This window comes from Dromiciops gliroides, chromosome 1 (assembly GCF_019393635.1).
Source record: "Dromiciops gliroides isolate mDroGli1 chromosome 1, mDroGli1.pri, whole genome shotgun sequence".
NCBI classification, from domain to species: domain Eukaryota; kingdom Metazoa; phylum Chordata; class Mammalia; order Microbiotheria; family Microbiotheriidae; genus Dromiciops; species Dromiciops gliroides.
The window spans coordinates 710,254,575-710,267,320 of record NC_057861.1 but is presented as its reverse complement, the minus strand read 5'-3'; the positions used below and the strand labels follow the sequence as shown (position 1 = coordinate 710,267,320).

Genomic DNA, 12,746 nt, shown 5'->3' with positions numbered 1-12,746 from the left:
TTGGTGAGGCAATTGGGGTTAAGTAACTTGCCCAGGGTCACACAGCTAGTAAGTGTTAAGTGTCTGGGGCCGGATTTGAACTCAGGTGCTCCTGAATCCAGGGCCAGTACTCTATCCACTGTGCCACCTAGCTGCCCCCGAGGCAAGATTTGAACTCAGGTCCTCCTGAATCCAGGGCCAGTGCTCTATCCACTGCGTCACCTAGCTGCCCCTTAATAACTTTTTTTTTTTAATACTTTTTTTTTGGTGAGGCAATTGGGGTTAAGTGACTTGCCCAGGGTCACACTAGTAAGTGTTAAGTGTCTGAGGTCGGATTTAAACTCAGGTCCTCCTGACTCCAGAGCCAGTGCTCTATCCACTGCGCCACCTAGCCGCCCCTTAATAACTTTTTAAATGTAGTTTTTTGTTAGTGTGTAGCCTATATACTTCCAAAGTTATTAAAGCTTACAGCTGCCCTGAGAATAGCCTTTATTGGGAAATTGATGTTTATGATTTCATAAAGATTCCAAGGCTCATGTATAAATATGTCTCTGTGTGTGTGTGTGTGTGTATCTACATATAAATGAATAAATAGTATATTATGTGATGTTTTGTTAGCAGCCATGCCCTAATATTTACTTTTGGGGGGGGGGGGAACCAATGAGGATTAAGTGACTTGCCCAAGGTCACATAGCTAGTAAGTGTCAAGTGTCTGAGGATGGATTTGAACTCAAGACCTCCTGAATCCAGGGCCGGTGCTTTATCCACTGTGCCACCTAGCTGCTCCCCCTACTATTTACTTTTGTTAATAATTAAGTTATTCTGCTTTCTTTAAGGACACTTGAGATAGATCATGGTGAGGGGGAATTTCTCTTAACACAGAGTGTTAGGTAGCAGGGACAAACAGCATTTGAAATTTTGTGGATATTTGACACGCAAATAACAATCATTCATGTGATTGAGGATATCTGACATCTTTTCTCCAAATCATAGGCCACTGAAGTTGTACAATTAGGACCCCCTGAGTTACTCTTCCTACTGAATGATCTTTCCCAGAAACTGGAAAATATGCTTGTGCCCACTGCTACCAAGCGTATCTTTTTCCTCAAGGTCAGTACAAGCAACAACAAGGGGCCTTAATATCAAGTAAATTTGCTGAGAATTTCTCTCATTTTATTTGCATCATCATGCAGCAAGCTACTTCTGGGAAATTTTTTTATTCAACTTAGTGATGTGACAAGTAAAATAAGGAACACCTTTTTAAAATCATGACTTTCAGGTAATGCAATATGAAATACTTTACATTTCCTCCTATCTTTTTAGTGTTTTGGTTTTCTTTTAATATTTCTTGTTGTCTCATGGAGTCATGAACTTCTTTTTGCCATTTTAATTTTAGGGAGACTGATGCATAGGTAAAGTTTTGCATCATTTGTGTTGTTAATTTTCTTTCCATATCTCTCCTCCTTAACTCTCATTTATTTCCAATTTTTTTATCTAGTGCTCTCAGTTTTGAAATCATTTTTAACACCTTTATTAAAAACTTTTGCTTCATCTCTTCCAGGAGTTCTAGTTGACCTTGTGCCCACACTGTTTTTCTTTGCATTTTTGCTTGTGAGCATTGTATTCTCTTATGGATTTATGTCTTGGGCATCCTTGGCATCATAGTATCTATTTATCTTTTTTAAAATTCATTTTTCCAGTCTTACTTCCTAGATTGAGACTCTCTTATCTAATGACCTGCTGTTGGAGTCAGAGTGATAGTACTATGGCCCTGTTCTGCTCCGAGGGCCTGGCTTCAGGATCCCCTCTTTTGGGTCAGAGTATTAGCCCAGTTCTTTAGCCAAAGGCTGAGTCTGAAGTCTCCTCTCTAGGGTTAAAGTGATAGCCTCTCTGTGCTTGGGGATGGAGTCTATGACCCCAGTCTCTATTTTGCAGTCAGTGAAAGTGTTGTAGCCCTGTTCTGCTCCAAGTCTGACTCCAAGATCTTGGTCCAACCCTGACTCACCTCTGTGCCACAGTCCTGCCTAGTTACTTGCCCATTGGCCAAATTTGTGATCTTGTGCCAGAAAGATAACCCACTGTGGTTTTCTCTTAGATTTCCAATAATTACTTTACAAGACGTTCCTCTGAGATCTTTGCAGGAATATTAATCAGTAAACATTCATTAAACTTCTACTATGCACCAGGCACTGTGCTAAGTGGTGGGAATACCAAAAGAGGCAAAACACATAAGTACTAACAAATATGTACAAAGGAAGCTATATACTGGATAAATAGGGCCTAGTTAACATAAGGAAGTCACTAGAATTAAGAGGGGTTGGGAAAGGCTTCCTGTAAAAAGGTTTTAGTTGGAACTTGAAGGAAGCCAGGGAGGTCAGTAAGCATTGTTGAGGGGAGAGAGAGTTCCAGGAATGGTGTGGGGGGTTGCCCCCAGAGAAACTGTGCGGAGCTGAGAGATGGAGTATCTTGTTCATGGAGTAAACCAGGAGGCCAGCATCACTGGGTGGCAGACTACATGGAGGGGAGTAAGATGTAAGAAAATAGGAAAGGTAGGAGGCGAAGAAGAGCTTTGAATGCCAAACAGAACTTTTATGTTTGACCCTGGAGGTGATAGGGAACACAGGAGGTTATCGAGTAGGAGAATAACACAGTCTGACCCGTGCTTTGGAAAATTGCTTCAGTGGCTGAATAGAGGGTGAATTGGAATGCAGAGAGATGAGACAGGAAGACCCCCCCAAGCAGCCATTATAGCAGTCCAGGTGTGAGGTAATGAGGGCCTGCCTAAGGGTGGCGGCAATGTCAGAGGGTACAATAGAGAGAAGCTGCAGAGGTGAAATCAGCAGACCTTGGGCAGTAGCTGGGATATCAGGGGTGAGAGACAGGGAGGCTGTCTCCTAGGTTTTGAGCCTGAGGGACTGGGAGGATAGTGTTGCCCTGGTTTCTGTATTTCTATAGGGCTTTAGTTCCTTAGAAGTAAACTTCACTCTTCTATGAAAGTCAACTAGCAAAGAGAAGAAAGGACTATTCTATTTCTTGTGGTCAGAATTCATTAAACAGTCAACTGGGCAGTTTGCTGCCTCAGATACTCCTTCCTAGAAGTTGCTATGTAGTACTTAGTGTCTACTATGAACAAGATCTTGCTTCTTAAGGGACTGTGTAGTAACCTGTTGTTGAGTTTGGGGGTTGGTGTTTTTTTTCCATCTCTGGCCTCATTGCAGAATAAAGGAAGCCGGAACCTTGGATTCTCACATCTTCATCAGAGATCAGCTCAGGAAGTAGCTCACTACCTAGTGCTTCTGCTAACCCCACTGTGTAACCATCTGGAGAACATGCACAACTATTTTCAGGTCAGCAACCTCCCTATCTTTCAAGCTACTTCTATAATTTATAGCATCGGTGACCAACACAAGTAGAAATGGGGGCCACTAAACTCTACATAAGAATCCCTATGGGCTGCATAATGACTTAGAAAACCACATAACTACTTTCATCTGTGTTCTGTTGTATTTTTATTTGTTTTGTTAAATATTCCTTAATTACATTTTAATTTGTTTAGGGCCTCACTTGGGAGTGTTGTAGGCCACACTGTGGCTGGCCACTTGACATCTCTGATCTAGAAGCTTAAAAATTATCACCTAAATAGAGAATTTAATTTCTTTTGTTATGATGAATTGGAGGAAAATAGGAATAATCACTGAAGAACTTGACCTAGGAACATGTTCTTCCCTTTATTTAAGTGCTTAGCTACCGAAAACCATGGTGTGATGGATGGACCTGGAGTAAAAATACAGGAGCATCAAATAATGTCATCTTGTTACCAGAGGCTGCTGCAGATTTTTCTTACCTTGTTTTCCTGGTGAGTGTGTGGGATGTGGCTCAAGTGGGTGTAAATGAATTATGTCCTCCACTTTCAGTCCTCTGACACCAGTTCTATAGTAAAGAGAGAACATGGACCTGGAGTCCAAAAGACTCAAGTTTGAATCCTCCCTCAGATACCTAGTAGCTGGCTTTGTGACCCTGGACAAGTAATCTAAGTCTTCCCCAGCCTTAGTTTCCTTATCTGTAAAAAGAAGGTAAAAATATCAACGTTACAGGATTATTGAGAGGATTAAGTGAAGTAACATGTAAAGGGCTTCGTAAACATTAGAGTACTTTGTAAATGCTAGCTGCTCTTATTAATGCTATTACTATTGAGAGGAAGGTGTTTATTGTACTTGATGTTCTTCAGAATGGAAGAGAAATAGAAGTCCCTTCCCAGGGCACTAACATTTATGTAATTTTTATGTTTTTCAGAGTATCTTCATGTACATTGTTTTATACTTGCTTTACCTTGTTTGGCTTTTAGTGCAGGCATGGTTACTCCATTTTAAAAGTGAGAAAACTGAAGTACCAAGAGGTATGGGAACCTTTTCAAGGTTACCACAAGTTTGTGACATGTGACCCAAATCCCACAATCTGGAGAGACTTTGTCTCCAAGATCCCCCTAAAAATACAGGATGTAGGATCAAAAATATTTTCCAGCTTTCACTTGTCCATTTTCCTCCCATTGTCTGAGTTTCTGAAATTCTTAGATATACTTGTTTAGAAAATCCTTTCAGCTAAATACTGAACTTTTGCTAGTCTTCAAATAATTTTTACCAGCCCACACATTCCCTTTGATTCCCTTTGTAGGTAGTGATAATGATACATTGAATTTACATGAGACCTTTCTTTAAAAAGCTCTGGGTATTGGGGCAGCTAGGTGGTGCAGTGGATAGAGCACCGGCCCTGGATTCAGTAGTACCTGAGTTCAAATCCGGCCTCAGACATTTAACACTTACTAGCTGTGTGACCCTGGGCAAGTCACTTAACACCAATTGCCTCACCAAAAAAAAAAAAAAAGCTCTGGGTATTTATACATTCTATATTATCATTATTCCTTACGATCCCTCTGAAGAATATTGTAGCTTGGGGAAGCTAGGTGGTGCAGTGGATAAAGCACCGGCCCTGGATTCAGGAGAACCTGAGTTCAAATCTGGCCCCAGACACTTGACACTTACTAGCTATGTGACCCTGGGCAAGTCACTTAACCCTCATTGCCCCACCACCAAAAAAAAAAATTGTAGCTAGCCATTATACATTGTAGCTTATAAATGAGATATTTAGTTCCAGAGGGTAAATGAACCCAGATCCTTTGACTTCTTGTATTATTTAGTTTACACTAAATGATACTCTCTATGGTAATGTTAAGGAGAATAGATAGCATTGTACATTCAAATATTTACAGGTTAGTACAAAATATGTCTTCAAGTACCAAACTGAGTATTAAAAGTTCTAAGTCCATGAAGTTCAAAGAAAGTTATCATTGTAGACCAGAATCATTTGGAAGGTCTTTAGGAGACAGTAGGACTTGAAGGATAAGTAATTGAGAACAGAGACGAGAGTAAACTCTAGAGTAGAGAAAAAGCATGAGCAAAGGCCCAGCAAGAAAGAGCAGGAGCCATTAAGGGAGACCAGTGTGGAGACCAGCCTGACCGGACCAGAAGGATGGGGTCAGCCAAAGAGGTTCTAGCATGTCATAAATAGTGGGCAGGGAAGAGTAGGCTTGGGTTTTCGGAAGATCACCACGAGGGAGAGCTGCCTGGATTAGGGCAGAGACAATGGCAATGGGAAGGACGTGTGAAAGACGGTTGAAAAAGAATTGACAAGACACGATGCCTGACTGAATAGTAGGAATGGAAAAGAGAAAGTCTTTTCAGAGCTGGCTGCTTTTGGTGAATCATGGCAGGACCTTGAGGAAATTATTTTGTCTATATTGCCATTCCCGTTCTGGCCACACAGACCTACGCGGCAGACCCAGAATTGACCCAGTAAAGCTTCCGTTTGGCCTTTGTCACTTTTCCTCATTTTCAGGTTATGTTAATAAACTACAAGCTAAGAGTCCCAAGTGCTATGCAGACCATCCTTGCCTGAAACCACCCTAACCTGCCCTTCTCTTGGCTTATCCCTAGGGGTGGATTTTCTCAGGCTGAAAATCGGAACTTAATGCTGGCGGCCCTGAAAGTCCTTGCCAACAGACTGAAACAGGGAGACCAGGGAGCACCTTTAGCAGAGTTACTTGGGTGCGTAAAAGACACACTGCCAAGCTTTGGCCTAACATCCTCTCCCCTTCTTTGAGAGTTCAGGAGATTCTTAGAGGTGCTTCCTTAGAGCATCCTTGCAGATAAATACCAGATCTACTGGTCGTCAAACAATTCTTGTTTACTAGGTCACTCATCCTCCAGACTAACGTGCCTGTCCTTTACATGTAATACTGCCCTGGCCTAATGTAACATCTTTATTTTAGAAGGTTCTGGGCACCTCTACCTCATGTCTTATGATTTTTCTTCACATCCCTATGTGGAAAAGCGGGGGCAGTTGTTGCATTTTTTCAGATGGAAATATAGCAGGTGAACTGTCCATAGTCTCCAAAGTCATCACAAAGTCAATACAGAAGTCATATTTTCCACCCTCCCATCCCTGATTCTTCCCCCTCTCCCACCTTCCAGCCCCTAGGTTCCATCCTGCACTTCCTGGTTTGGGGCATGGCTGTCACCTCGAAGGAGCAGTCAGTCATTTAAGCACTTGAAAATGTAAATGCCTTGGAAAAGATCATGGAAAGGGAGTAAAATCCTTGAACTGGGTTTAGGGAAACATTTAGCTGCAGACAGAACTGGAATGACTATCGCGCTGTTTTTTCTTTTCTTTTTTTCCCTTTTTTACAGCCAGAGCTTCCACTACTTACAGAATTTCCATCACAGTGTTCCCAGTTTCCAGTGTGCTGTTTATCTCATTCGGCTCCTTATTGTCATCTCAGAGAAATCTGCAGCCTCCCAGAACAAAAAAAAACTAGGTGACACGCCCTGTTTCCTTTTTCAAATGGAGAACACTGTTCTTTTGCAGTCTGAGGATCTCCAAGCACCTTATGCATCTGGCCTCTTAAGTCCCTTCCCTTATTAAGGTGGTGAGCAGTTATTGTCATACTAGTTTTGTAATGAGAAAAACTGAGGCACCAAGTCAGGTGGTGATAGGACTTTCTCCTTATCTAGCACACTGCCTGTTGTTATCAAGAGCAAGACAGTTGGACTTGTTGAAGAATTGTAGACTATAAGAATTGGAAGACACCTCAAAAGTCATCTAGACCACTTCATATTTGAATAGGAATATAGAGCCATAACCTGGCTTAATTGACTCAATTAGTTAGACTGGGACTGATAAGATCAGGGTTGGAGGTTTGAATCCTGTCTGGGCCAGTTAGCTTTACTCTGCTCCACAGCTAATGAATTTGAGAAGGATTTTGGGAAGGATGCATCTGTAAAATCTACAGGAAAACCAGATTAGAAGGTTAGGTTAGTGGCCTCATCTTTGTAGATAAAAGCACATTCTCTGCTCAGTTCTCTTCATTCTCTACCTCAGTTTCTTTACCTACAAACTGAGAAGTTATTTGGGGGGTCTAACGTAGTGGGGTTTCTTGGTCACATTATGCGGCTGCTTTCCTGCCGTACAATCTAAATTAATAAGTTGGTGCCAGGAAAGCTCCTTGGCAGAAAGAATCTGCCAAACAGAGCTTTGGACCTTATCTAAAGTTAGCCTTTGCCAGTCTGACTTAGCCCCTGTCATTTAGAGCTGGAGGACATTCGGTCCATTGCCCTTCTGATCCTCAGGAAACTAAAGCTAAGCCAATTGAACCTCAAACCTTCAGAAGGAAACTAGTTGTATTGAGTCAGGCTGCTAGGCTCAGGAGACTGACTGTAAGCTCCTTGAGGACAGAGACTGTCTTTTGCTTCTTTGTGTATCCCCAGCACTTAGCATGGTGTCTTTCTCGATTGATTGAGGCAGTCACTACCATCTAAAGTCTTGTTCCAAGCCTTAAAAGGTTTAGAACTTCAGTTTTATCAATTCACTTAGGGGTGATTAAGCACTAGGAAACTCATTCAAATTAAGCAAACTCATAAGAAACCTCCAATGTGATTGTTAAATTGTTTTTAAAAAAACAAGGGGCACCTAGGTGGCGCAATGGATAGAGCACCAGCCCTGGATTCAGGAGGACCTGAGTTCAAATCCGGCCTCAGACACTTAACACTTACTAGCTGTGTGACCCTGGGCAAGTCACTTAACCCCAATTGCCTCACCAAAAAATATTTAAAACAAAAAAAAAACAATTAAAATATCAGTAATAATATCCATGGGTGACCTTCAAAAGAAAAAAATACGTGTTGATTATTTTAGCATGCTCTTTTCCCAGTAGGGGAAACTATGGGAATCCAGATTAAGATTGGGAGATGGTTTGATAAATGTAGAATCACAGCACATGATGTCCTATGAGATGTTAAGGGTGCTGGGGCATGTGTATATTAGGAGACAGGGTCATAAGGAGCTTCCTTTTTTTTTGTTTTGTTTTGTTCTTTTTTTTGTAGTGAGGCAATTGGGGTTAAGTGACTTGCCCAGGGTCACACAGCTAGTAAGTGTTAAGTGTCTGAGGCCAGATTTGAACTCAGGTACTCCTGACTCCAGGGCTGATGCTCTATCCACTGTGCCACCTAGCTGCCCCAGGAGCTTCCTTTTTAAAGACAGCTTTACAGTTGTGCTCTCAAAGCTAAGAAGCCAGGGAAGGCTGGATCCCTTCCAAGCCAGTTGTCATCCCCGTATTCTTCTTCCAACAGCTTCCCTGGCGAGGCAGTTCCTGTGTCAGGTTTGGGTACAGCCAAATGGAGAGAGAGAGAAAGGCAGCAGCTTTAATGACCACCTGCACACTTTGCTCTGGTGAGGGAGTTGGCTTTTGCCAGGAGAATCAAATGTTATTTTTCCATTTGCTACTTGTGGGACCCTTCATCTGGCAAAAAACTCAGAAACGGCTGGTGTTAACTTTAATCCTCAGTGGGGTGAACATTGGAAGAAAACAGAAATGACCAGATTGGCCTGAAATGATTGTTATGGCATTAAATCTGTAAATTAATCTAGATATTATTTTTGTTGAAAAAAAAAAAAGAAAAATTTTGTTGAAATCCAGCCATACACAATGATTCTCCAGTTATTTAACCCTTCCTTTATTTCTGTAAAGAATGTTTTGTAATAGTGTTTAAAAGTCTTAAGTATGTCTTGGTTATAAACTTGAAATGAGCCAGATTTGGGACTAATGGAGTCTGTGATCTTTCCCTTCTGTGTTAAATTTCCATATTACTCCTTTGGTTAAACAGAATAATTCAGGATGCACAGAACCCCTCAATCTGTAATATCTCCCTTGTGAGTTACTCGAAACCACATTGAACTAGGAACACCAAAGAAGATAAGCTCATCTGTAGTTCCTAAATTTATTCTGTCCATAGGTTCTGGAAGAGGAACTCCAGAGTACGACACTTCATAATTGGCTCAATGAGCTCTAGCTCATTCCATCTATTATATGTTTTATCTCACCCTAAGAGAGTTTAGAAAAGAAATGAGACTTTGTTTTGCTAATAAATAAACACCACTCAGAGCCTCTAAGAGAGGAGTGTTGAGTCTGTTCTAAAGCCTTTAGTTGCTCTGTTCTTAATCACGTGGCTCTCTTAGTGCAGCATTTACCTGGAGCGAGCAGATAGTGTCCTCAAGCTTATAGAGGAGATTGCTGGCACTGGGGTCCCAGAGTTAATCAAATCTTCCAAGGATGCTGCTTCTTCCTCTTTCCCTACACTGACCAGGTAAGTCTTAGATTGTTGTCTCTTCAGGGGTGTTCACAAGAAAGTCTTCCCCATCCCACCTTTTCACTGTCTTGTTTTGTCCTGAGGATAATGCTGTTTTACTTCAGAAGTACTTAACTAAGGGCCCAATAAAGTATCTTACAAATGGTCTCATTATTAAGCTAGAACCAAGCTCTCAAACCTTTTTCTGATGTCCAAATGATTCCTACACTCTACATCTGGCCTTAATGTTTCTTATAAGACATTGGTGGGGTCTCTGTGACAGATGGCAAACATTGACTTGTTCTCAGCTAGTATCATTCAGATCTGAGAAAATCCTATTCAGCAGCATTAGAAAATTGGGTTCTTAAAGCTAGTGAGGTGCTTGGAATGGGGGGAAATCTAGCTTCATAGCATCCTCTTCTCAAAGACATGAATTTTTTCATTTAACTTTGAGAGGTCATCTAGTCCATATTCTAGTTACTTCACTTTTAAAAGGTTAAAAGTGGGGGGTAATGGGGCAGCTAGGTGGTGCAGTGGATAGAGCACCGGCCCTGGATTCAGGAGTACCTGGGTTCAAATCCGGCCTCAGACACTTAACACTTACTAGCTGTGTGACCCTGGGCAAGTCACTTGACCCCAATTGCCTCACTAAAAAAAATTAAAAATTAAAAAAAAAAGTGGGGGGTAATGGCTGTAATTTATAGAGTCCTGTGTTCCTTTTCTTATATCATCCTCATTGGCCCTTGTGTGTCATTGGGTTAATTTTGCTCAGGTTTCGTCTGTGGCCTTACCCCTTAGTCTCCCTCCTATTTTAATGGGTCCCAGTGACAGGCTGCTGAAGGAGCTGGGAAGGAATGGCTTTTGGTTTCTCCACAGAAGAAGTGCCTGCGCTGCCCTGCTCGCGGCCGCTTTGCCAGGGCCAGGAGTTTATAAATCTTCCCTTTTTCTAGGCAGACATTCTTAGTTTTCTTTCGAGTGATGATGGCTGAACTGGAGAAATCGGTGAGGAACCTTCAGGCTGGTACTGCTGCAGACTCGCCTAAGGTGAGGCCCTGACCTTGGATAACAGCTGAGAAGGGAGCTAACACAACCGCTCCCGCCACGTGCTGTCTCATCTGGCCCTATTCCCTCTAGAGGGGCTGGGGTAAACATGTCTGCCCTTGGCCAGGGACTCTGCATTCTCCCAACACCGATACTCATACAGGGAGCTCTCCAGCCAGTGGTCCCACTACATTGCTCCTCCTGGGTTCCTATATCCAGGGGTCTTCAGAGATTCCTCAGAGCAACTTCCTGCTATACTTAGTCCCCTTTGCTCACTCTCTGTTAGCCAACCCCAGAAATGCTGTGCCAACACCAGCTCCTGTATTCTCTCCATCCTCTGCCTTAGCTCATCCCCTGATCTGTTCCTTTGTTTTCCTGGAGGTTGAACGTGTAACTCACTCACTGGATAACGGGTCCCAAATCTATTTCCTAATAGTGAGGCATGATCCTTCTCTTATGGTTGATTATATTATGCATTTTAAGTAGTTAGGAAATAGCCAGATTACTATCTATCTATCTATTTATTTATTTTTGTGGGGCAGTGAGGGTTAAGTGACTTGCCCAGGGTCACACAGCTAGAAAATGTCAAATGTCTGAGGCTGGATTTGAACTCAGGTCCTCCTGAATCCAGAGCCAGTGCTTTATCCACTGTGCTACCTAGCTGCCCCAATGATCCTTCTCTTATGGACCTGACCTCAAAAAGCCAGCTCTGGCTCCTGCTGTGCCCTGGTGGTCACCTGACTAAGCTGGGTTTGCTTTTTAGGAGCCAAGAGAGGATTAGAAAGCATGTTTCTTAGTATACCCCATGCCGGGTCTTTAGGAGCTAGCTCACCACAGCTGGTTTAGGTAGAGACTCGCAGTTGTATGTGTGTGAAAGAGCCCCAGAGGTCTCCTGGCCAGTAGTCAGTTTGATGCTAAGATCTGCTTGGAAACCAGGGTCTTCATTCTTGTTTCTTGCACATATTTTGACTTGACATATGAATGAATGAACGAATGAATGAATGAACGAATGAACGAACGAATGAGAATTTATTAAGCACCATGCAAAGCCCTTTGCCAAGCTCTGGAGACTCAAACAGAAACATAAGAGAGTCCCCAGCCTCAGTGAGCTCCCGTTCTAATGGTGAAACAACACATATGTGAGGTTTCCACTGCCCATCCTATGGAAAGGACCGATGGCCCTTAGGGGACAGCAGCAAACTGATGGTAACATCTTCTTTAATGTCATTTCCACTGATAAAATCATGTCAGTTTCTGATGTTGAGACATTTGACATTGGCAAGGACTTTGTAGATGTAGAACTTAACCCACTGTAAGGGTATATGACTGCTTCCTCTTGGTTGGAATCTTGGACTCTGTGCAGTTTAGGGGTTTGATTGCTAGATATGGAATGTAAAAACAGACCATGGCTCTGATTGGGGGATGCCTGTTTCTATGGCCCCTGCTAGGTTCATGAGGAGAAGCTTCTGTATTGGAGCATGGCTGTCCGAGACTTTAATATCCTTATCAATCTGGTCAAGGTAAGTGCATGGGTCTTGCTCCATCTCTCTAGAGCCTGTATGCTCTTTAAGGAAGCACTGGCTCATTCTGGAGCCTCCACCTATCGTCCTGCATCATTTTCCCAACTTCCCTGGGGCGGGGGTGGGGGGAGTGTGCTAACCCTTACTCTGTCCTGCCACCACCCAGACAATCCCTTCTTTCTTCCTTGTGAGGTTTGTGAGGAAACCAAAGCCCACATCTTTCCCTATGCCATGTCCCAGTTATGAGATGGGGAAACTTGGGAACAAGGCCATGGAGGAAACACAAAAGCTCCTTCTTTTCTTTTCTTTGCGCAGGGCCTCCTAATGTTCCTTCTTCCTCCTGCCAGGGTCACTTGTGAAGCTGTTGCTCTTCACTGCCTGTGCCTGTGGATTGTCTATAAGTAGGATTATTATCTCCCTATATAAGAAGTAGGCCCAAACTTTTACTGGTTTTTCTTCCCTCTCAGGTGTTTGATAGTCGACCGGTCCTGAATGTTTGTCTAAAGGTAAGGGAGGCTTTGCTGCTTCA

The 12,746-nt window shown here is 42.6% G+C and overlaps 1 protein-coding gene across 1 annotated transcript in view; it reads left to right on the top strand.

The window, feature by feature from the left end:
- FANCD2 (FA complementation group D2) overlaps positions 1–12,746 on the top strand; it is a 61,831-nt gene that overhangs the window by 42,030 nt on the left and 7,055 nt on the right. Inside the window, exons 30-39 of the mRNA XM_043977727.1 lie at positions 973–1,089; positions 3,198–3,326; positions 3,717–3,835; positions 5,970–6,080; positions 6,723–6,850; positions 8,661–8,760; positions 9,552–9,674; positions 10,607–10,700; positions 12,146–12,217; positions 12,685–12,723. Of these exons, the coding sequence (XP_043833662.1) occupies positions 973–1,089; positions 3,198–3,326; positions 3,717–3,835; positions 5,970–6,080; positions 6,723–6,850; positions 8,661–8,760; positions 9,552–9,674; positions 10,607–10,700; positions 12,146–12,217; positions 12,685–12,723 (1,032 nt within the window). The remainder of the gene's footprint in view (positions 1–972; positions 1,090–3,197; positions 3,327–3,716; positions 3,836–5,969; positions 6,081–6,722; positions 6,851–8,660; positions 8,761–9,551; positions 9,675–10,606; positions 10,701–12,145; positions 12,218–12,684; positions 12,724–12,746) is intronic.